The sequence below is a fragment of the Acomys russatus genome, chromosome 8 (genome assembly GCF_903995435.1).
Source record: "Acomys russatus chromosome 8, mAcoRus1.1, whole genome shotgun sequence".
In the NCBI taxonomy this organism is placed as follows: domain Eukaryota; kingdom Metazoa; phylum Chordata; class Mammalia; order Rodentia; family Muridae; genus Acomys; species Acomys russatus.
Genome location: NC_067144.1, coordinates 28,365,448 through 28,391,672, shown reverse-complemented (window position 1 = coordinate 28,391,672; position 26,225 = coordinate 28,365,448). Strand labels below are relative to the sequence as shown.

General features: G+C 40.0%; 1 protein-coding gene across 1 annotated transcript; it reads right to left on the bottom strand.

Annotated features, from left to right (window-relative positions):
* Positions 1–216: 216 nt before the first annotated feature.
* Positions 217–13,514, bottom strand: LOC127193108 (cell surface glycoprotein CD200 receptor 5-like). Its single transcript, XM_051150440.1, has 5 exons — positions 13,451–13,514; positions 5,482–5,541; positions 4,427–4,744; positions 4,059–4,314; positions 217–423 (listed from the first exon to the last, which is right to left on the bottom strand). The coding sequence occupies exons 1-5, from the start codon at positions 13,512–13,514 to the stop codon at positions 315–317; spliced, it is 807 nt and encodes a 268-aa protein (XP_051006397.1). The 3' UTR covers positions 217–314.
* Between the last annotated feature and the right edge of the window lie 12,711 nt (positions 13,515–26,225).

Here is a 26,225-nt window from a genome sequence, read left to right as displayed (position 1 = left end):
CAGAGGCTCATAGAAATCTAGAAACTTGTAAACAAACTCTTATAAGTTTCCAGTCACTTCATTTCTGTCACTGAATCCTCAAAGAGGGATCCAGGATAGGATCCTCCTTGTCAGAACTACAGCAAGACAGAAGCTCCTGCCAGAGCTGTGTGCACCTCTGCCTGGGCTCCATTGCTCAAACTAGCCTGAAGCTGAAGAGACCTAAGGGAACATCCATGTCAGAGCCACATAGCATACTTTCCCAGTCCACTGTGAACTTCAACTTAGGACAATGTTTTCTTACTAGTGAGTCTTTACATTTCAGTTTTCAGTTACTACCTGAAATCACTTTGCTTCCAGCAGAAAGCAAATCCTACAGTGAGCAGAGTAATTCCCAAGAGGCCAAGTTTCACATAGAGAATGGTCAGCAAGGACTGCTGGGATCTGGTGGTGCCTATAAATACAGACAAGGGAAGAAAGTCAGGTCAGTTTGACAATAGTTCTAAACAAGAAGTTAGAGACAAACAGCTGGAAAACCATTAACATATTCCACAGGTTTTAGAGAGTGTCAAATCAGAAAACCTCATCAATTATAGTTCATATCATTATTTCAGGATCAAGTTTGGAATTCAAGTCTAGCTTTTGTGCTTGACAGGCATTATCAAATATTTTTAATGAAGAAATGTCAAATATAGTCAATACTTCCCAGTTATATAAGGGTTCCCCATGGAAATTTTATTCCCATGAAAATATGATTGCCACACCTCCATCCATTCCCCTTCCTTCCTCCAACCACCCCAGGTACCCCCCATGTCCCAATGTTCCCTCTCAAATCCCTAGCCTCTTCTTTTTATATTGGTACCTTTACATCTCTATACATAACATGCAAATATGATCTGTGAGTCCATTCAGTTTCCTATCACATACATGACTTCAGGCTGACCTCTTGATATTTTTTAACCACTTAGTGGAAAATCCCTGAAGGAGGACAACTTCTCCTACTCTCAGCACCCCTTAGTTAACTGCAGTTCTTTTCTAGGGGTGAGGACCCAGGAGATTCCCCACTTCCATGTTTACAGATCTATAGTTCAAGTCTTGTTTGGGAAGCCATATTACTGAGGTTCAATGAAGCTCCCTGTCATTTCTTGGAGACACAATCTTACTATGCATTTCCTGGTTCTCTGGCTCTTATACTGGTTTGTCCCCCTCTCCTGCCATGATTCTTGAGCATTAAATGTAGGAATTGTGTTGTAGATGTATTCCTGGGGACTAAACATCCAATGATCACTTTTCTCTATACTTTGCCCATTTGTGGCTTTTTGTGATAATTTCTATTACAAAGAGAAGCTTCTTTGGTACGGGTGAAGAGCCATGCTTACTGGTGGGCATGAGAGTATTTAGGATTTAAATATGCACCATGCTTGTTTAGTGAAGGGCTGTGGTAAGTTCCTCTCTAACAACAATGACCTCACTAATTTTGAGTAGTTAGCTAGGTTTCCTATACAAGCCATGGTTTTTTCTCCTCGAGTAGGCCCTAAATATAACTGCATAGTTACTGGTTGCTTCCAAGATACAATTGCCATTATTGCACAGTAGTAACAAGCCTTGTTGGTCATTGCTGTGGTTCATGAGCTTCATGGGTGATATTACCAGTTGCCTCCCATTTTGGGCAGCATGCACTGCACTTTTAGTTACTATGAAAGTTAGTGCTCTAGGAAGAGGCCTTTAGGTCAAATCAAGCTTAGATCCTCTGAGTCCTCTGTCTGAAGTACATGTCATGGAATTTTAGTATTTTAAAAGGCATTATTCATTTTCATTTTAAAATGAGAATTTTATACAATGTATTTTGATTATATTAATTTCCAACTCTTTTTTCTAATCTTGCCATATCTTTACCCCCACTTTGTTATCCTACCAACTATGTGTCTTTTTGTTTCTGAACAATCAACTGGCCTCAGTTTATGTTGCCCATATCTCCTGGGTTGGGGTTTACAAGGAGCAATGCCATTAAAGATAACTGACTCTCTATCCTCAAGAAACCATTAACTGTCCATAGATCCTCAGTGAGAAGGGCAGAGACTCATAAGTCCTTTTCTGCTTCATGCTAAAACAATATTATCTGGATTGATCTTGTGCAGGTCCTGTGCAGACAAGTACATTGCTGTGACTGTGTGGGTTTAAAGACCCTATCATATCCAGAGGCTGTTTTGCTCTGATTTTCCCTGATCTATACATTTCATAATCTTTCTGACTTTTTTCCCTTGACCATTTGAAAATTTCTACTTTAGCCAGTATTCACTTAAAAGGGAAACTTATCTGAAGAGGCATGAGAGTTGCCCTAATCCATGGGTAAATAATGAATATTTAGAGGGTAGTTTTATTCTGTGTCCATTTTGCAGAATAATAGACTTAAGGTCGCCATCCACAGGCTCTTGGCCACACTTCAAATACCAGGTATGTGTTTTCTCCTATGACTTTAAATCCAATCAGAATGAATTAGTAGCATCTACAATATTCAAGCTATTCACTGCATCCATGGGCCTTATCCATTCATCAGTTAGTGGACAACTAAGCTGTGTCCATGTCCTACCTCTTAGGACTAGGCCATATGTGAATATGAATGAGCATATTATCTCTGTAGTCAGAGTACTCTGGTGTATTCCCAGGAGTGGAAGAGAATATACTACATCTATTTCTATTTTTCTGAGGAACAGCCAGCCACATTGCTCTCCACAACGCCTGCATCCACTGTACTCCCACTAAAAGTGCATGGTATTTCTCCACTCCCCACATCCATTGACTATTATTTTCCTAATACTAGCTGTTCTGACTGAATCACGATAAATATCTCAAGGAAGTTTGAATTTACTTTATCCTAATGGTTAAGGGTGGTAAACAGTTTTTTTAAATATTTCCTAGCCACTTGTACTTCTTCAGAACACTCTCTACTCAGTTCTTTAGCTCGTTTTTTCAACATGGTTGTCTGTTTTCCTAGTGTTTAGGGTTTTTCATGCCTTGCATATTTTAAGTGATGATCCTCTGTTGGGTTGTGAATGGCAAAGCTGTTTTCTCCACTCTGTAAATTGCCTCTTCAGTAAGATAACAAAACCTTTTTAGTCTCACAAAGTCCCATGTAGCTTTCGTTCCCCTCTATTTTGTGGGTTCTTTTCCCACCTGTCTCCTAACAGTATCTTCTCTGGCTCAGTTCGGCTTCTTCTGGCTCCTATCTTCATTCTGCTCACTCTTTTTTCTGTACCAACTGTCTTCTCTAGCCCTACTCTCTGACCCTACTCTCCTGCCACCGGCATCCTATAACCATCTCTCAGCCTCTGCCGGCTTTTTATATCCTCTCCTATTCTCAGAAATCCAAGAAACAATTGACACAGAAGGTCATAGGGTCAAGCCTTTCTAAGCATTCCCAAAGGAGCAGTGTGACTTTAAAGGGCCAGGCACACAAAATGAATCACACCGTAGTCTCACATGCTGAGTGTTTATCTTATTCCCGGAGCACCCACAGTCCTATTCAGAAAATTCTTACCTGAGCCTCTATCCTGAGTGTACTCAGTGTACTTACTGCTCTTTCTTATGGGAGCTTTAGAGTTATAGGCCTAACATTGAAATCTTTGATCCAATTGTAATTTATTTGTTAGCAAATGGAAAAATCAAGTTTCATTCTTCTATATGTAGATATCCAATTCTCCCTATTACACTATTACAAATGCTATCTTTTCTTCACTGAATGTTTTTAGAATCATTGTGAAAATTTTGGAGGCTACCAATGCATGTATGTATATGTGGATCCTCAATTCAAGGCCAGTCTTGGCTACAAGTAGAGACTTTATATCAGAAAGAAAAAGATAAAGAATAAAACAAAAAAGAAAAGCAAACAACAAAAAAGGTAAATGTGCCTGATGATAGCTCACCAGGTAAAAGCATGTGCTGTGAACGTGACAACCAGAGTTCTAGCACACACGGTAGAAGGACACATTGGTCTCTTGCCTCTATGTACTTACTATGGCACAAGTACAGAGAGAGAGAGAGAGAGAGAGGGGGGGGGGGCAAAAAATTTACAGAAATACTCACTAGGTCCATTCATTTCTAGGGACAGACTGTGGTTGCCAGCTGAATGGGAGACAAAGCAGACCACAGCAGACACATTGTCCTGCTCCCAGTAGCATGTGCTCCTAACTGTCACAGTGCCATTGCTGTGTGATGTATTCTTAGTGGCACAATTTCCATGTGGAGTCCAAAAGATCTGTGCAGCTGGCTTCCCTGCAATTGCTTCACATGCTGCAGTTCGATTTCCCCCAAAAACCAGGGTTACTTCAGGGGGGACTGTAGAGATAGAAGGGGAAAAAAGATGCAGTGTTCTCAAACTTACAAAGACATTTGTTTCTATCCAAACGTGGTGACCTGAAATACCACACTATATGACATTGTCACTTACCTAGCACTTTCAGGTCATATCTTTCTAGTAAATTCATTTCAGTTGCTCCTATCTCACATGAGTAATACCCATCATGTTCCAGGGCCACTTCATTGATCTGAAGGTCAGAATTCTGGTCAGGTGTGGAAGCCCAGGTGATTCTCTTGTCAGTACAGTTGGTTTCATGAGTCTCCTTTGTGTCTACTTTATAGGCTATTCTGGAGGAAGGCTGGCCTCTGGGGGCTATTGTCCATGTTATTAATATTGCTTTTGTCAATGGAATAGCAGGGCAGCAGAGCAGAGCCTTTGTACCCATCTGCACAGACAGTGTAGTGTTAACTGAAAAAACACACAGAATGAGAAAAGGAAACCTTGTATGTTAAGTCTATCTACAATATTTTCTGTGAGGTTACTGAAGGACAACACTTGCCTGATTAATATATTCCAGAAATATTTGATTTTTTTCTCCCATTTCTTTGTTTTTGTTTGTTCAATCTATCAGAATTAAACACATTTTTCATCTTGTAATGTAAAAATCCATTGCTTGTGTCCTATACAATCTAGTACCATAAAACCTCACATTGCCTGTACATTGACTTAAACAGTCCACGAGGGATAAAGTTTGCTGAGTGGTGCCTACTCAACAAAGTTATCTGTTACAATCATCTGTGGGAAAAATAAGTAATGCCACCACTTTCACAGCAGTAGAAATTGCTTTGAATCAGCCTTGTTTATGATAGCCATTGCATTAACTATCTCAACTACTGTATTTCAATGTCGCTTTCCTCTTTGGACTACTCAAGTCCTTATAAGTCTCATCCAAATAAACATTATCTAATTAGATGAAGAAAGAAATTCTTTAGCACAGACCTGGGAGGGTGCTAATCCCACACTCTTTCTATCACTCTAAGAAGGCAAAGGTTTGGGGCAAGCAGTGTCATTCACATCGTAACACATCGCCAGATTCTTTTACTCATCCTAAATCTTTCCAGCAGCCAAGGCATTAGTTCCTGTTTCTAAGCAAGGTCAATGCTCCATTCCCACATTTCTGGCCAGAAGATAAGGAAGAATATTACCTTCTGCTATAAATGATGAACTGTTCTGTGTCATTTGATTCCTATCCGTACATCTCGACTCTAGAAAATATTTAAATAGGAGTATTTAAATATTTATATGATTGTAAGACAGTCATTTGAAGTTTTATCATCAATGGTATGTCAACATCTTGAAAAGTACATTTATAAGATAATAATTAAATATTTCCCATTTTGAGGGACCTTATTTTGCTTACAGTTTTAGAGCATTAGTTCATTATCATCACAGCCGGGAGCTCTGTAACTAAGCAAGTCCCAACTAAATGCTTTCCTTTATAATAGTTGCTGTGGTCATGGTGTCTCTTCACAGCAATAGAACATTAGCTAAGACACATGCTTTCTAAGCAACAATTAAAGAGATGGTAAGACAAGAATAGAATTATTTGTTACCCTAAGGTACCTAACTACTACGAACTGCTAGTGTGTTTTTTAATAGTAGAATTGGAGAAATTGTAGATGTACATCTCAAACAAAATAACACCTATGCTAAATAAGGGGCAAGAATATGCATAATATCTTTTAATTGAAGGATACAACAACAACAAAAGTTTTGCTCTAGGTTCTCCCAGACCCAATCCCTCAGGCTCATTCCTAGCTCTGTAAGAGTACACCAGATGGTGCCTCCCTTCCCCAGGTTCATATCTCCTGTGTATCCTACAAAGTAAATCCTCTGGCATCTCTACCCCAACTCCTTGCTGCATCCCATCCCCCAACACTGGTAGGCATTCCCTCCAAACATACTATCAAATGGGCAACACAGCCATCATACTCTCTGAAAATCCAGAGAAGAAACAGAAACCAAGGACCGAAACACTCACCAAACAAAGACAAAGAAAAAAGTCAGCACCTGTACCTATAATCAATCTAAACCCAGATGCCTAGGAGCCGGTGTAAGAACACAATCAATAGCAGCTAAGACAACATGTCTCCACTAGAGCCCAGCTATCCAACCACTGCAGACCTTGAATATTCCAATAAAGCTGAAGCACAAAAAAAAATCTTTAAAGCAACTGTGAAAATGATAAGGGACACTAAAGAGGGAATTAATAAATCCCATAAGAAATCCAGGAAAAAATAATGGGAAGAAATTAATGAATTCTATAAAGAAAGTCAAGAAAAAACAAACAGTTGAAAGAAATCGGTAAAACTGTTCAAGGCCTGAAAGTACAAATTGAAACAATAAAGAAACCCAAACTGAGGGAATTCTAGAAATGGAAACTTTAGACATGGGAGCAGAACTACAGAAGCAAGCTTAACCAAGGGAATACAAGAGATGGAAGGCATTGAAGATATGTACAAGAAATAGGTACATCTTTCAAAGAAAATATTAAATCTAAAAAATTCCTCACACAAAACATCCAAAAAATGTGAGAAGCTATGAAAAGACCAATCCTAAAAAGAACAGAAGTAGAGAAAGAAGAATCCCAGATCAAAGCCCTAGAAAACATTTTCAACAATATCATAGAAGAAAAGTTTCCTAATCTAAAAAAGGAGATGCCTAATAAAAAAAGGTACAAAAACTTACAGAACAACAGACAGACTTGACCAGAAAAGAAAGTCCACTTGACAGATAATAATCAAAACACTAAATGTACAGAGAAAAAAATAATATTAAAAACTGTAAGGAAAAAAATCCTGGCAGACCTATTAGAATTACACCTGCCTTCTGAATGTAGGCTGTAAAATCCAGAAGTGCCTGGGTAGATGTGCTATGGACTCTAAAAGATCACAGATGCCAGCCCTGATTACTATACCTAGCAAAACAATCAGTTACCATAGAGAAAAGATGATATTCCATGGTAAAGTCAAATTTAAACAATTTTTATCTATAATTGCAACCCCAAAGAAGGCTCAGAATGAAAACTCCAATCTAAAGAGGTGAACTACACTCATGGAAATATGTAAACTTTGATCAGCAAAAACAGAAGAAAGAAAGCACACATGCACTACTACTATGACCATCAGCACCAATAACAAAGTAACAGGAACCAACAATCACTGGTCATTGATATCTCTTAACAATATCAGTTGTCTCAATTCTGTCAAAATACACAGACTAACAGAATGAATTGGAAACAGGTCTCATCCAAGAAACACACCTCAATTTTAAGGATATTTAAGGGTAAAGAGTTGGAAAAGACAGTCCAAGCAAAAGGACTTAAGAAGACAGTTGGGGTAGTCATGTCAATAATCTAACAAAATAGACATCAAACCGAATCTAATCAGAAAATATAGGAAAGTACCTACAAATCATCAAAGAAAAATTCCAAAAAACGACATTTCAATTCTTAGCATCTATCCCCCAAACACAAGGGCACCCACATTTGTAAAGGAAATACTACTAAAGCTTAACACACATGTCGACCCTCCCATAGTGAGAGTGGGAGACCTCAATACCCTACAATCACCAATGGACAGGTCATCCAGACATAAAAAACCAAGTGGAAATAACAGATATTTACAGAACAATCACCCAAACACAAAAGCATGTGCTTTCTTCTCAGCACCTCATGGAACTTTGTCCATAATTGACCACATACTCAGACACAAAAAACAAACCTCAACAGATACAAGAAAATTGAAATAACTCCCTGCGTCCTATCAGACCACCATGGATTAAAGCTACATATGAACAACAGAAATCTCAGAAAGGTTACAAACTCATGAAAGCTGAACAAATCTTTATTGGATAAAAAAAAAATAGGTCAAGATAGAAATAAAGAAAAAGAACTTTCTAGAATTGAATGAAAATGAATACTCAATATCCAAACTTATGGGAAAACATTGAAAGCAGTGCTAAGAGGAAGGTTCATATCACTAGTGTATACATTAAAAAGAAAAGGCCTGGAGATCTCATACCAGCAATTTAAGAGAACACCTGAAAGTCCTAGAAAGAAACAAAAAGAAATAGATGGCAAGAAATAATCAAACTGAAGGCTGAAATAAATGAAAGTGAAACAAAGAGAGCAATACACAGAATCAAAGAAACAAATCTATTTCTTTGAGAAAAATCAATAAGATAGACAAACCCTTATCCAAACTAACTAAAAGATGGCCAGAAGATATCTAAACTAAGAAAATCAGAAATGAAAAGGGAAACATAACAGACACTGAGGAAATTCAGAAAATCGGAAGAGCATTCTTTTAAAACCTGTGCTCCACCATATTGGAAATCTAAAAGATATTGATAACTGTATCGATAAGTACTGTGTGGGAGGTCACCTATAGGCTTCACAGATGGCAGAAAAAACAATTCATAAAGAGAAAAGAATGAAACCTGGTTTCTCCTGATTTTATTGGAACTGATGCTGGACCAGGACTTCTAGAGTCTGGCCCAGATAATTGTACTTTAGCCACATTTAAGCACAGCACTCTATTTGAAAAAAAAAATATTCATGTAACAATTAACTCAGTCTCCCTGGGTCTTGAGGTAGAACTATTCCCAATTTTCTGAGAAAGGTCCAGATTGATATGCAAAGTGGTTGTACAAGTTTGCACTCCTACCAGCAATGGAGGAGGGTCCCTTTTCTCCACAACCTTGCCAGTATGTGCTGTCACTTGAGTTTTGATCTTAGCTATTCTGATGTGTGTAAGATGGAATCTCAGAGTAATTTTGATTTGCAAAGATACTGTCAGCAGAACAAAACTAGAGCCTACTGACTGGGAAAAGATCTTTACCAATCCTACATCTGATAAAGGGTTAATATCCAAAATATATAAAGAACTCATGAAATTAAACACCACTAAACCAAATAACCCAATTAAAAATGGGGCAAAAACTAAACAGAGAATTCTCAGGAGAGGAATAAGGAGTAGCTGAGAAACACTTAAAGAAATACTCAATGTCCTTAGTCATTAGAGAAATGCAAGTCAAAATGACTCTGAGATTCCATCTTATACCCATCAAAATAGCTAAGAACAAAAACTCAAGTGACAGCACATTCTGGCAAGGGTGTGAAGAAAGGGAACACTTCTCCATTGCTGGTGGGAATGCAAACTTGTACAACCACTTTGGAAATCAGTCTGGAGCTACCTCAGAAATTTGGAAATAGTTCTACCTCAAGACCCAACTATACCACTCCTGGGTATATACCCAAAAGATGCTCCACCATACAAGGATATTTGTTCAACTATGTTCAAAGCAGTCTTATTCATAATAACCAGAATCTGTAAATAACCTTGATGCTCACCAAGAAAGAGTAAAGAAACTGTGGTCCATTTACACAATGGAATACTACTCAGCTATTAAAAACAAGGAAATCTTGACATTTGCAAGCAAATGGATGGAATTAAAAATGATCATCTGGAGTGAAGTAACCCAGACTCAGAAAGACACATATGGTATATACTCACTTGTAAGTGGATATTAGCCAAACATAGATGTCCTCAGAGAGACTCCAACCAGCATGGGATTGGGACAGATGCATGGGACTAGCTGTTAGACTCCAGGTGGAATGCTGAGAGTGGTATGGAAGAATGGAGGGATGGAAGGACCCAGAAGGTTCAGGAGCCCCACAAAGAGACTATCAAGGCTGGCAGATCTGGAACCAGGGAGGCCTGCACAAACTATTATACCAACCAAGGACAATGCATGCCATAAATGTAGTTGCCCTGTTCACATCTAGCCAATGCACAGCTCAGTCTCTACAGTTGTGGGGAGAGTGGGGACTATCCCTGATATGAGCTCTGGTGCCCCCTACTTGATCACCTCCCTTTGATGGGGAGGCCCAGAGGGCACACAGATGAAGGAGAAGCAGACTATCCATATGAGAGCTTATAACTGTAGTCATGTGGTAGGGGAAGAGGTCCCTTTTGGTCAGAGGTTTAGGGGATGGAAATAGGGTAGAAGAGGGAGGGAAGGTGGGAATGGGAAGATACAAGTGAAGGGATAACTAGTGGGATATAATCTGAAGAATATATAATAAATTAAAAATTTTAAATATCCAATGATATTAGCCATCAGAGAAATGCAAATGAAAAATATGTTCAGATTAAATCTCACACCACTATATGAGAATAGTTCTGAGACTGGCAGAGATATGAATGTAAAGGCATAGAGAGGCCTCATGTTGACCACAGATTCTGTGTGTCTTAGTATTAGAGACCACTACTGGTAAGGCATGAAGGAAGATTTGCAAATGTCTTATGTCGACCCATACAATGACCAGAAAACTAGCTTTAATTGTTCTGTGCACGCCGCACACCTCATACAATTATAATGTTAGAGCTGTATAATGCTTGTGAGAAATTATGTTTTCAGAACAAAATAACCAGTTGGATCAGACCTGACAGGAATCATTCCTCCCAGCACGATGGATACTGACATCCTGCATCCTCCTAGTTCTAACCCTGGATGATTCTGTTGCTATTACCCATCAGAGTTGGACAGCTTCCCGAACAACATTGTAGAAAACTTCTGGTCCAATTTGGACCACCATTTCAATCTCCTACTAAGCCTGGAGTCTCTCAACATTTAGAAATTGAACCACAAATGCAATCACTAGATTGTATAGACATATATTAAAACAGTATTCATTATAGTGATCAAAGAGATTTTAAAAAACAGTTTCAATGTAGATAATATGTATTTTTTCAAGTGTCTTATGTATATTTATCAAATTTTATTACATACTGGATCACAGAACAAGTCTCTCTATTTAAGAAGGTTAAGGGACTCAGCAGGTAATGCAGCCAAGACACATGTGGCCAAGCCTGAGGACATGAGTTTGAATTCTGGGATCTAAACAGAAAATGATAATAACTTCTATTTTTTTGCAATTTTTTATTGAAAAATAAAATCATTCATATTGCATCTCATTTGCTATCCCATCCCATGCATCCTCCTATTCCTCTCTCGCTCCCGCTTTCACCCCATTCCCCTTCCCTATGACTGTGACTGAAGGAGACCTCCTCCCCCTGAATATGCTCATAAGGTATCAAGTCTCTTCTTGGTAGCCTGCTATTCTTCCTCTGAGTGCCATCGGGCCTCCTCATCAAGGGGACATGGCCAAATATGGAGCACCAGAGTTCGTGTGAAAGTCAGTCCCCACTTTCCACTCAACTGTGGAGAATTCCCTGTCCCTTGGCTAGATCTAGGTAGGGGTTTGATGATGACTGCACGTATTGTCCTTGGTTGGTGCCTTAAATAGAGCAGAACCCCTGGGCCCAGATCCACCCATCATAGTGTTCTTCTTGTAGGTTTCTAGGACCCTCTGGATCCATCTATTTCCTTATCTCCTATATTTTTCTCACCTAGAGTCCCAATAGAATGTCCTCACCTCTATCCCACTTTCCTCGTAAGTGAAGACTTTCATGAGACATGCTCCTTGGGCTAGTGTCCAGTTAGAAGTGAGTATATACCATTTGAGTCTCTCTGCTTCTGGGTTAGCTCACTCATTATGATCATTTCTAGTTATGGGCTAGAGAGATGGCTCAGCCGTTAAAGGCTAGGCTCACAACCATAAATGATAATAACTTCTACAGTGGTCCTCTGACCTGCACACAAATGCTGTATCATGGTTGCGTGCACACGCGCACGCACACGTGTGCACACACACACACACACACACACACACTAAATGCATACATATATAGTTTTTAGAAAGAGAGAGGGAATGTTAACTTAATTCCCCATAAAGACCCCTCTTTGTGGTGGTTGGTCTGATGCTAGGTATTCTAATGTTAATTATTTTGCTCCACAAGGTCTGCTTGCTGTCTTTTACCAGCAGAATATCATGTACCTAAAACAACACTTGTAAACCTTGCTTCAAATTATCACTAATTGCATAATAAAAATGCCTACTCCTCATTGGGCAGAAGAGAGGTAGGGAGGGCTAAGGTTACAGGCTTGGAAGACAGGAGGATGGAAGAGGATCAGAGAGACAGGCAAGGAGGGAGGAGAAAAGCGGGGTCATCACAGTTTAACATGAACTAGAGCCACATGGCATGTAGAACTTTGCTAAGAAGATCCACAGTATGGAGGAAGCAGCCCAGATGAGAAAGCAATAGCTTATGGACATGAAGGAAGGGGAGTAGCCCAGAGAGACATGAAAAAGCAAATGGCATGGGATTAGGGGCTGAATAGTTTCTTCCCAGTTCCAGTCTATAGGCGTATTAAAAATCTAACAAGTGTCTGTGTTCTCTGTTTATGTGACAGCAGGTTAAATAATAACCACTGTAATATCATATGCTATTAATACTAAGTATAAATAGCCCCTTTTCAACAACGTCACATGCTTCTTAATTGATAAGTCAGCTTGGGAACCATGATTCTGGAAAACGGAACTAAAGTTCTACCACTTTAGCAGGCTCACCTGTCCTGTCTTTGTAACAGTTATTTCACTGACTCTGCTCCTTATCTTGCCCTCTTTTTCCACTAGTAACTTCCAACATCTTTACTTCGGATGCTTTAAGAAGGACCCTGTATTCTACGGCATCAACCAATTCACAAACTGACCTGCATCCACACCACATAATCCCTCTTTCCCTTAGAGAGGAGAACTGTCCCTCTGTCGCTTCCTAGCTAAGTGCAGTGCCTGTGCACTGCTTCCCTTCTTGCTCAGACCTCTCTCCCTCCCTCCCTCTCTCTCTCTCTCTCTCTCTCTCTCTCTCTCTCTCTCTCTCTCTCTCTCTCTCTGTGTGTGTGTGTGTGTGTGAAGTCAATCTTAAAGATGAGGACAGCAAGAAATCTACTAAAACATTTCTTTTCACACAGTCATTAATCTTCAAATTCATGATAGTTACTTTTTTGTAGAAAACCTACTAATCAGGAATAATCAGCTTAAAGGAACATTGCAGAATGTTAAAGTGTCCTATTAGCTAGCAGCAAATGTCTATTTTGTGTGGAATTCTAGGAGTTGGGAGGCTGAAGCAGGAGGATGATTATAGACCAAGGTGAGCAAGAAAGAAAGTTTCATTTCCTAAAAAAAGAATCTCAAAACATCAGACTTACCAGACACCAAAATAGTGGTGAAGATCAGTAACAGCAAAGCCGGAATCCTCTGCAAAGCACACATCTGGAGTGATATCTAGTTAGACAGAAATCATAAAACACTGGGCAGAGTAGGGGTTCTATCCAGCTCAGTCAATGTTGTTTATGCTCAACTCACCAGATTGATGTGACTCTTCTTCCTCACTATGCTTATCTTTATCTTCATCTCCACTCCACCTGCTGCTGGATGATTAAGCCTGCTCAGGAAAAACAGCAGTGATGTGTGCTGACTGATAAAGAAGTCAACGCTTAATTATTTGTTCTTTCATGGTATAAAGCAATGAGATACAGTTCGTGGCAATTTCCTTTTTAAAGCAATAGTTTAAAAAAGGATAAAATCATACACTGGGAAATGAGCACACGTTATGTGCACAGCTGAGGAATCTGAACCTCCATGTAAACGCAGACAAGCATCTCCAAAGTGTCCAACCAAGGTGCTGACATTCTGTTACTCAAAGCTCCTTCCTTGGCATCCTTCTCCAGAAGCAAACACAGCTCCAACATCTGTCACCATTTACTCATTTTGTAGGTCAATGAGCTTCACATAAATGAAATGCCTTACTGAGTTCATCCCTGTATGCTGATTGGGTGTACCAAAGAATATATGCAAATTATTCATCAGTGTCTCTGTGCATTTGAATTGTTCTGTTTGGTTACTAACACAAATAAAGGTATGATGGGAATTCCTGATTTGTACATACCTTTTTGTCTGTATGTCCACCTATTTTCTTGGCTTTATACCTACAAAAAAAAAAGTAATGGATCATAGGATAGTGTGTTCTCCAATAAATACTTCCTGTCAGGTGTTATCTTGCCTGCCTGGCAGGTCCTTTTTATCTTAAAACTCTGTCCCAACACATGAGAATATGCCCTTTTAAAAATTAATAAAGTCATTTCATCTGTAGTCAGTTAAAATGAAACTATAAAAGGTTGGACTAGGTTGGTTCCCAGTCCATTACAACCAGCATCCATGTGAAAGAAGAATGAGCACATATGCATATGGAGAAAGGCTCATGTGAGGACAAAAGCTATGACAGCGGTGTGTTTCTTCTACAACTTATGAAATAGCAAAGATTTCCAGAAGCTAGAAGATAAGCAAGGACCACCTTCTTTCATCCTGTCTTAAAAAGTTCAGAGACCCTTGCAATAACAAACTACAGCAGAACGACCCTTGGAGAGCTAAAAATCTGAACTTCATTTATAGCTCAGAGAAAGAGAAAGCTGCTGTGCTGGGTCTTGCTGCCTTGCACCCAGCACCAGGGAACCAGCAGGCTGGAGCTTTAGGGGACAGCTGATGACTGCAAACCAAGGCAGGTGGGTGGGCGCCCAGGGTTGTCTAGTTTGAAAAGCCTCACAAGATCCTGGGCATGGTTATCTGTAGGATATTAATTTCCCCCTTTCATTAAAAGTAGAGTCTTAGTCAGCGGTGGGAGCACATGCCTTTCATTGCAGCCCTAAAGAGAAAGAAGCATTGAGTCTCTGAGTTTGGGGCTAGCCTGGTCTACAGAGCAAGTTCCATGACAACTAGGACAATACAGAGAAGCAGGCTCAGTGAACACCAGAGGAGCAGTGGACAGCAATGGAGCTGGATATTCCTGGAGAAGCAGGCTTGGTGAACAGGGGTTGTAACCAGAAAATGGAGTGCAGGGAACTCCACACACAGTTCAGGGTAGCTGTGCACATCCCAAGCCAACCCCATCCACCGCCGCCCATGACAGGGTATCAGGTTTGGTGAATGCAGGTGAAGTGGTGGCAGACAGTGGACATTTAAAGTTTATATTGCTCATTACTTGTGCCTGCTGACATCTCTGTTAACTTGCTAATCTGCTACTGACTTGACCATGATTTCTTTAGCCATCCGTATCTCAGAGAAAGCAGGTTCCAGCCTTTGCAGGTGGGCAGTGTGTACCCCTTAGGGAGTCCACACATTTGTCCTATTCTTCACTTCCTGCTTGTCTGAATGTAAACTAAAGGGGAGAACCCAGGGTCTTCTCAGCTCTTTTCTGAGCACGTGTCCAGGTCTGGGTGTATAGACAGACTTTCAGATCCCCAGCACATGTGGGGGAGGGGCTTCAGAGTCCAGAGCCACCCTGCAGCCACCTGTATCTCAGCTCCCAGCCTCTGCTTCCCTTAGATTTGTTCTCTCTCCTGCTTATCCTACACTTCTAGTTCCTTACCCAGATAGCTGGTGTAAGTGGCTTTTTACAAGCACCACTCAGGAGGCTACTCCAGCCCTGGGATGGTTCTAAAGTACAAGCAATGAAGGCAAGTCCCTGGACCCAACTCCTTAGAAAGCCATCAGACAAGTCAAATACACAAACACATTGTTTATTGTTTTATTGACATACAAACAATTATGTTTCATTCTGGCTTTTTTCAAACAAAGTATGTGGTTTCCCTAACCTCATCCCTGCTGTTCATCCTCCTTTTACCACCCCATCCCCATAAGTAGCCTTTGTTCTACTCTCATGTCACATGTGACACTCCACACACATTCCCAATACTTCCTGCTCCCTTTTCATGATCTCCTATCTCTGCATACTCACTCTCACACCAACTCATTTACGTGCATATGAACATTGATAGTTAGGTTTAGCTGGGTCATATGGTTATACTATTCCCATATTGATTTCCATAGTAACCACACCAGTTTATACTCTCACCAGCAGGAAATAAAGGTTCTTCTTTCCCACATTTAGCTCAGCATTTGTAATTTGTTTACTTGATCACAGCCATTCTGGCTGAGATGAGATGGAGCCTCAACCTGGTTTGGATTTGTATTTCTCTGATGGCTAGACAAAAACAAAACAACAACAACAACCCAGTTCTTCGAGAAAAGGCTGTTGAGTTGGCTTCCAGTTCAGTGGTCACTAGCCAGCTAGGAAGGGGCTGGGAGGCAAGTGAGTTAAGGTGCCATCCCCTCTTTTGCTGAAGTTCAGCAGCTCTCCTCTCCTTGTTCACACTGAGTCTCAGAGTGATGCAACTGAGCACTGGGGCATCTTAGTTGTTGCCTGGGTGGAGGGCAGAGCTCTGAACATTCTGACTCTACCATTTTTGCTGATGTCACACGGTAGATTTGCTATGAAATGGTTTGGAGCCATTTCTACACCACAGTTGCTGACAACTAATTGCATTTTCCAGACCCCTGCCTCTCTGCTGACCTTAGAAGCTAAACTCTGCTTATTTACACTGAAGATAGAGAAACTATCTCCTACACAAAAACCCCGTTCATTTTTAAGGTGACAGCCTTTCATCACATGTGCCTTTGCCACCTTCTTCTTTTTATTTATTTATTTTTCCTTTTTTTTTTAATTAATTTATTCTTGTTACATCTCAATGGTTATCCCATCCCTTGTATCCTCCCATTCTTCCCTCCCTCCCATTTCCCCCCTACTCCCCTTCCCTATGACTGTGCCTGAGGGGGACTTCCTCCCCCTTTATATGCTACTCAGCTGTCTTCTTGAACATGTCAAGTTCTCTGGTCTCTGCCTTCCTTCACAGCCAACCTGTATCACCATCCCCCACTGCTCTGGACAGCCCTCTGGCCCTTCCTCACCTAAGTCTCTATAGGGACCATTCAACACTCTAATAGTTTCCCACATGTATTTCCTATTTGGGCTGATGTTATCACAGGCATTTTCACCACAAAAAAACATTACACCACATTTCATGAAATAGCATTGACTGCATGATACATACTTATGTGTAAAACAGATAATCAGTTAGCACTTTGAGGTCTCTTGAGCCCTTTGTTCATTTCTTATCTGGGTGACACGTAAATTTGCTCAAATGTTCACAGGTTCTATGTCTTCCTACTTTTGGCAAAAATAGCAGTTAACCTATTAACACCTCCAAACAGTTTTGAGAATAAATTAGTATTTGCTTTGTTCCTAAGGATTGGACATATTTCCTTTCTCTCACTCAAAATGAGCCCTGGTGACTCTCTATTGTGTGACCCTACCACATTTTTAAAAATAGCATCACAAAGAGAAATAGATACTGTGAACCAATGTAAGCAGTTATAGGATTTACTTTATCTTACCTGTAGATTGGTGACAAAGATACAGACTAAAACAAACAAACAAATAAATAAATGAAAAGATAAAAATTGGTAGCTAAACTTTCTAGAGCTTTTACAGAGGACCTGAGTTTGATTCTCAGGACCCATGTCATGTGTCTTTCAACCATCTACAATACTGGTGTCAAAGGACCTGACAGCCTATTCTGGCTTCTGCATATACATGGTACATTTGCATACATGCAGGCAAAATACACATACACATAAAGTAAAAATAAAATAACTACTTATCTTTGGTGATAAGAGGTCAACAGACACAGTGTATAGGTGAAAGCCTAGTATTACAAATGTACACTGACTTAATTTTATTTTTGTATTTTAGAGAATTTCTTTAGCATTTTTCACTCTACTAAATTTATCTTTTCCTTTAAAAAAAATATCTGGCCTGGAGAGACCGTTCAGCAGATAGCAACATGCACTGCTGTGGAAGACCTGAGTTCAGTTCCCAGCAGCCATGCCTGGCAGCTTACAATATCCCATTAGCTCCAGGGGACCTGAAGTCTTCCCCTGGCCTCCATGTGCAATTACACTCATGTGTGATCACACGCATGAGCATGCACGTGCACACACACACACAGACACGCACACAATCATGCATGTAATTAATAGCGTTTAAATCAATCTTAAGTAAACAGAGAGGAAAATACTCTGGACTCATTAAAATATGTGTTTTATGAGAATGTCGTTCTTTCTTTACCATGGTTCTTTTACATTTGTTGACTACCTTAAAGAGAGGCAGAGGAGAGAAGGCAATTATATCTTAGTTTTAAATTCATAGTAAAATGAAGTGGAAAGTACACAGCATTTCTAATTTCTCTGCCCTCCCCACAAGCACAGACTCCCCCACCATCAGCATTCCTTACTGTTTGTGGGAAGACAGGTGTGAACTGTGGAGCTGGGAGAAGCAGATCGTGTAAGGCAGCCCAAGGCACGGACATTTCTGCAGAGCCTGACAAGCTATGATAAAGCTCAAGCCTGAGCCTAGTGATAAAGCGTTTAATGACAGAATATCTTTTTAAAAGATTTATTATAATGTATTCAGATTACATCTTGAATGTTATCCCCTCACTGTGTATCTTCCCGTTCCCACCCTTCCTCCATCTTCCTCCTCATTCCCCTAGACTAGGCCTCTGACAGAAGGGGACTTCCTCCCCTACTATATGGCCACAGCTTATCCAGTTTCATCCGGATAGCCTGCTTCCCCTTCCTCCGTGTGCCACTATGTCTCCCTACCAAGAGGAAGTGATCAATTCAAGGGTACCAGAGTTCATATAAGAGGGTTCTTAACGTGAGGTAGCAAATGCCTCAAGCAACAGACAGTCATGATATTCAAGATCAATCATAGGACCTTAGAAATATCGAGGTAATAAAAAGAGTTACACCTACATTTTGATACCTGCTTCTCTTGACACCCAGAATAAACCTCCTTAGTGCTATAAATACGTTGTTTCCATTGATTCACAAACTAAGTTTCTGGGGCGTCTTCCCACATGTGTGTGCTAACAAAATATCTGAATCTTCAAAAGACTTGTGCTCCATTATTATTTCTTATATGTTGTGGTTTTGACACTTCCCACTCTGTGGGATTTTTACAAGACGATCAAGGTAAGGACTTCTGAAAATTCTACCCCCCTGGTCCTTCATGATTCAGTGGAGTAGACTGTCATCTTACCTAATGATTATGCCACCTGCCTCATACATATTCACAACACGTCCTTAAAACTTTAAGCAAAGAACTCATGATGCCTCTACACCCACCTACTTTGGGACTACACGTTCCAACCTCTCTTTACAGTGCCTGCTAAATAAACGTCTGCATAACTGTCTGTGTCTCTTCACTGAATTCTTGCTTTCACGGATGCAATAACCAGGAGACCCGCTAGCACCTCTACTGTGGTCCATCTGTGACAGCTGAAGTAGCCACCCTGTTGCTTGATTGTCATTCAAAGTCTCTAACTCATACAGGTGGCCACTCAGGGCTGCATGAGCTGAGGACAGACAGTTTTAATCTCAAATTCAGAAAGGGCTTCGGTTTCTAGATCTAGTTTAAAACATAGAAATAATAAATGTGATGCTTTTATTTAAAATCAAATTTTTAGGTGAAAGTATTTTATTTCATGTGTATCAGTGTGCTTTGCCTGTATGCCTGGGTTTTTTTTTTTTGTTTGTTTGCTTGTTTGTTTGTTTTTGTTTTTTTTGTTTTGTTTTGTTTTGTTTGGTTGGTTGATTGGTTTTTTTTTTAGGGGGTTGTATGTTTGTTTGTTTGTTTTGCACCACATATATGTATAGTGCCCATAGAGACCAGAAACAGATGTTGGATCCCTTGGAAATAAATTTACCACCAGTTGTGAGCCTCTATGTGGACTCTAGGAACAGAACTCAGATCCTCTAAAAGAGGACCTTATACTCTTAAGCACTGAGCTATCTCTGGAGGTACAGTGAAAGCATCTTTCTTTTTTTTTTTACCATGTAAGATATATAACTATTGTATATTCATGGAAAAGCATTCAGCTAGTACCAGCAGTGTATTTGAACAATAAATATTAAGGTACTTATGTTTTTATGTATTGCTTGAAGTTCATATAAACAGCATGTCTCATTTTCACAAAAATAAAATGTCATCTAAAATTAAGAACACTAAATGCCTAAAGGACCACATGTAAACATTTCCACAGTAAGTGCTAATGGACATTATAACTACCCAACAGTCTTGTATGTGCTGTAACTAAGTAGAAGAAGACAGTATTGAAAGTGCTGTGGCTTAAATATAAAATATCTTCAAAAAGCTCACGTTTTAGATTCTTTATCCCCAACTGGTGGCACTGTTTGGGAGTCTAGGAGCTTTTATAAGGAAAAGCATACTTGGCAGAATGAGCTCAGGAGGGGCAGGCCTTGAAGGGTGTGGCCAGACCCATGCTCTGGTTCCCTCTCTCCTTCCTGCTCTGCCATGATGTTAAGATTCTCCACAACACTATCCCACCATCATGAGTGACACCATGCTTTCTCTGCCAAGATGGACTCACATTTTCTGAAAGAGTGAGGCAAAATGGACCTTGATTCTTTTAAAATGTTCTGTGAGGGATTCTGTCACAGTGACAAAGGGAGTAACTGTTACGGGGAGGATTTGGTTTTGCATCATTTTTTCAGAGGATGAAGCACAACAGAGCAAAAAAGATGTGGCCCAGTGGGACAATTCAGGACATTGGGTCAGGAGGTAGAGAAAGGTGCAAATGCCAGCATGCTACTTGATTTTTCCAGTCTCTTTTATTCAGCTAATACTGTGGTGCCCCACATAATAGTCAGTATGAGTCTTTCCTATCACTTGGCCTTCTGAGAAAGCCCTCACAGATACCTCAGTCTGAGGGATGATATTAAATTGAGCCAAGATGAAAATGAAAGTATCTTAAAACTCAATGAGAAAAAAAAAAAAAAAACCAATGAGAAACCTGGAACCCTCAGAGAAGAACCAGGGGAAAAAAGTCAAATTCTGTAAGCTAAACTAACATGTAGAATAAGTAGAAAAATCCAAGTGCTCAATACAGGCTAAAAGCAGCAAAGTCTTTACATCAAAAACAACAGACCTATGATGTCATCTGTGAGAGCACTGACTCCTAGAGCTCCTCAGGCTCCCTGCTCTACTCACATCAGCTTCTGCTGTTTACACACAACTTCAAACTTCATAATTCTGTGTCTCTTCATATGTAGGCACCTTTATTTACAATGTCCTCTCCTTATCATATTATAATTAAATCTTTAAATTCATGACAGACTTCCCAAAGCATTCTCTAGATGCTACACACACACACACACACACACACACACACACACACACACTTCCATTCCTTATATATCAGCCAATGCATTTGTAGCCTACAATTCAACTATAGCAGTTCATAAGAGATATATCAAAACAACAATTAAAAATAATAGAAGAAGGGAAAAGCCATCCTAAAATAACACATGATTATAATAATTAAATTAAAAGACAGAAGAACCGATTTCTTAGGAATATAGTCATCAAATTTAATTCTAAATGATAAATTAACAACAAGATGGAGACAATTGAATAGCAATCCATGAGCTTAGTATTAAATAAAAATAAAAGTGTGCTCTTATGGTTATTTTAAATGAATTGAAAGTCAGAAGAGGATGGAGTTGCCATTTTTAAAGGAATAAATTTAATTCCTATTAACAGACATAATTCACTCATGGCATTCACTGTGTTGAACACTTCCATCCAATGTTTTAGTGAACCTAATTAAACTAACAGGAGAGAAAGCAAGACGGGACTAACCTAAGGCCAATCTCAGGGCAACATCAGGAGAAGAAAAGCATGAAAGAAATTCAGAGAAGAATGAAAAAAATCCAATCTAAGTCAATTTGGATTTTGGAAGAGATAATTCAATGAGTGAAGAAGTTTTGATAGCTAGATTCATAAAGCCCAGCCTACTTACCATTCATCAGACTCTTGCCCCAAACAAATGACCAGCAGAGCAGGTCAGCCTGCTTACATGTGCTGTTTGCAGTCACATCCTGTGACTTTGCTCAGTGTTGCGATTTCCTCCTGTGGTCTAGAGCTATACCGTTGGCTTCCATACACTGTTCACATAGTCACATATACTGCACTGCTGTCCATCCATGAGAAAGATGTGACCTCAGGGGATCTCATAAACAAGGACAGAGAATTTCTTCCAGCCTAAGTTTTTATAAAGCAGGGGTGGGGGTGGGGTAATGAATTGTAACTGAGGGCAATTAGTGAGCCTAAGTAAAAGGGCTAGGACTCTGGAGTAAGACCTCTGGCTTCAACCTCTACTACAGTTGTTTCTTAAACTGTGACGTTGTTGATTTTGAACATATTGACTGTATAGAGGAGGAATTGAAAAAAACCTTGCCAATTAGCCATGACTTGATATTTCTCATGTGATAGACTTGCTCATTTGTCTGTCTAGACCTATTCCCCAGAGTTTTCTACCCTTCTCTGTTACCCTGAAGGTTATGCATTAACAGAACTGGCAGGAAACTAACTGAGGGATTAGCCAACCAAATACTGGCCATACATGAGACACATCCCATTGGAGAGACTGAATCTCTGGCACTATGACTGTTACTCTGCTATGCTGTAGACAAGAGCCTAGCTTAACTCTTCTAGAGGCTTCACCCAACAGCTGATTGAAACCAATGCACAGATCCAAGCCAAACATAAGACAGAGATCAAGGAGTCTTATAGAAGAGTTGGGGTGATAATTTTGGGAGCTGGAGTAGTCAAGGACACCACAAGAAGATCTATAGAATCAAATAACGTGGACACATGGAGGCTCACAGAGATGGACCCACTGACCAAATAGCATGCATTAAGTGATTTGAGGCACCCTACATGTATGTGCAGATTGGTGTTCATGTGGATCCCTGAACAACAGCACAAGGGGCCCTTGTTGACTCTGATGTCTCCCTTTAGATTCCTTTCCATAACTGGGCTTCCTTGTCTGGCCTCAGTGGGAGAGGATGCACCTAGTCCTGTAGTGACTTGATTTGCTGAGGCAGCTTGATTGGTATCCATAGAGACTCTTCCCCCCTTCTCTAAGGAGAAGGAGAGAGTAGAATTGGGAGAGGGGGTTTGCAGAGTAAACGACTAAGAAGAGAGCATAAGCTGCAATCATGGTGTAAAGTGAATAAATAAAATTTGTGAAAACAGTGAAAAGTGAGGAAGATACTTGTACATTTGTGGCCCTCACATGTGCACACATGGAAGCATATTTGCACATACTTACATACACCACACATATATGACACTCTATGTATATATGATATCATATATATGATATACTTCAGAAATAAATATCCTTTGTAAAAGAAAATATTGTTCCCTCCGATAGCATCCATTAGCTCCTATCCAGTCCTTTAGAGGTGTGGGACCTTATTGTGCCCTAGCCCTAGCAATTTTTATAAAAGAAAACATTTCATTGGGGCTGGCTTACTGGTTAAGAGGTTTAGTCCATTATCATCATGGCGGGAATGGCAGTAGGTAGGCAGACATGGCACTGGAGGAGCCAAGAGTTCTACATTTTGATGCTCAGGCAGCAGAAGGGGGCTGTGCATAACACTAACCATAGCCTGAGCATATATAACCTCAAAGTGGCCACATCTGCTCCAACAAGGTCACATCTCTTAATCATGCCACACCCTATGGCCAAGCAATTGGCCCAGACGCAATTAAATGTTTTCTCCTGTAAGAGATACTGTGGCCATAATGTCCCTTCACAGAAAATGAAACCATAAATAAGAAAGAAGTTGCTAGCAGGGACTAGCATATTCCTACGAAAGGCCTGACAGCCCCAGCCTTCCCAGAAGCCTTCCCAGGCTGAGGATCAGAGTCTTTCTATGGGGCAGCCCACAGAGTAGGTAAGGAGTGAGCAATGGGTGGGAGTGAGTAAAAGGGGATGGCCTGGGGAAATCTCATAGCTCTGATTGACTAACAATCAGGCACATTTTTTATTTGTACAGGTTTCACAGATCAGAGACAGGCTAGTGATTATCCAAGTGGTAAAAATTATCTGTTTGAGTTTTTATTACATGCCCAGGGCTACAAGTTCAGTAACAATTAGAAAATGCAAACAAAACAGATGTTAATCTTAATATTAGTCCTATAATTCCAATAGAAAGATCCAAAAGAATGTCTCTTTCAAAAGAAACACCTTTATTATATGACAGCCTGCTTTTAGGTTGACAGTATTTGCTGTTGTAAAGCACTCTAGACAAACAGAAACTATCTGAACTGGTCTTTTTATGAATAGAAATTCTAATACCTAACTATTTACTATATGTTTCATCATCAACACTATAAAGTAGAAAAGTTTATTTCAGTCATTTACTGAGTTCTATTCCTCCAGTGGGGTACCCTGTATGACCCTCCTGTCTTTACATTTTCAGAGAGCTCTAAGCCTAAAATAAAAAGAGACTTTGAATCTGTTACCCAGTCTCCTGGCCACTCAGAGTTTGTCAATTGTCCGTGTTTCCTTTCAGCAATTATACTGTTTGAGTTTGCTCAGGGACAGGTACCACAGAACATTCCTAGAGTATTGGCCTCATCTAGTTATGTGCTTATTTGTGCTTAGTAATTTCCAGGGCGTAAGAAAGACTTGCAAATATTGTCCAGATAAAGTCAGTTTTAGGATTTTCCAAAAAAAAAAATTCAGACATAATTTTCAGGAGAAGATATTAAATGAATCATAATGCAGAAAGTCCTCAAGAATATAACATGTTGAGACCAAAACCTGGACATATGAGACAGTTATTGCAGCAACTGCTCAGATTTGCTTCAACAGTGTCAAGAAGCTCTCCTGGTTTCATGACACCCAACATTTCCAGGAGATATGGCTGTGCCACCTGACCATGCTTTTGTTTGAAGAAATGGGAATGGGGATTTTGAGATTTTGGATTGGAAAAGCAGGGAAATGCTTTAATCAGGGCTTAATATGCTATACTAGTAGGAATATGGAAAACAATGGTGTTGGAAGACAGTGGTGATTTGAACTGTGGGGGTCTGGCTCAAAGGATTTTACAGGAGAAGAATTTTAATATGCTACCTAGAGACTATTCTTGTGATATTTTGGTCAAGAATGTAGCTATTTTGGGCTCCTAAACAAAGACTCTGCCAGAGGCCAAGGTAAAGAGCTTTACATTAATTGCACAGGCAAAGAAAATCTCAAAAAAGCCTAGTATAGACTCTGACCAGTGGTTCACTTCTATGTAGAGTGTCTTGATGAAACAGAGCAAGCTGAGAGCAGAAAAATATAAAATATATGGGTGAAGGATTCAAGTGGCACCAGGAAGTGGAATAGATACAAATCCCCTGTTTAAGAAATGAACAAATTAAAGATAGGAAAAGGAATTAAAGGTGTAATAACCTCAGGGCAAGATCCCATCTAGAAATTAAAGAAAAGCTTAGGTCCAGGCATGGTGGCACACACCTTTAATCCAGCACTCAGGATACAGAGGCACACAGACCTCTGAGTTGAAGGTCAGCCTGGGCTACAGAGCAAGTTACAAGATAGCCCAGCTAACAGGATGAAGGAAAACATTGAAAAAAGAAATTTAGTGAAGATGTAATTGAACCAGAGGGACATGTCCCAACCTAGCAAACAGCAGAACTCGACAGCTTCGGACACAGCATTCTGAATTTAGCATTAATGAAGCACATGTAATACCATGAGCAACTTGATGGGCCCGTCAGGGGTTCAAGTCACTCAGTAGTCAGTGACGTCCATTCCCATTGTCTCACTCCCATCTCTGTTGTCAACCAGGAAACAGAAGACTTGTCTCTAAAGATGACTTCTCATGTCAGTAGCACCATTCTCTCCATGAGACAAAAAGGCAAGAGGGTATGGCCGATAGCTACTGATACAAATTCAGAAATGTTGACTGGACATAGGAAAGAAGTAATAATCAACAGTGTCCATGCGTCAGCTACATTAGAGAGAATTATTCAGTTCTGGCCACTGGCAGCACATGTTAACCAGAAACACTTTTAAAAAATTAAAATGGAGACTAAGGGTATGGCTTCTTTAGTAAAATATTTAGCCTGCAAGCATAAAAACCTGAGTCAAGATTACCAACAATATTCCATTCCTGGAGGCCTGATGCTATCACAGACCACCAGGT

Coding starts and splice junctions, on each gene's coding strand:
- LOC127193108 (XM_051150440.1), bottom strand. CDS start 13,514: ATGTGTGCTTTGCAGAGGATTCCGGCTTTGCTGTTACTGATCTTCACC. Junction 4,745..5,481: donor TTCATCATTTATAGCAGAAG/GTAATATTCTTC, acceptor GTGTTTTTTCAG/TTAACACTACACTGTCTGTG. Junction 4,315..4,426: donor ATATGACCTGAAAGTGCTAG/GTAAGTGACAAT, acceptor CTATCTCTACAG/TCCCCCCTGAAGTAACCCTG.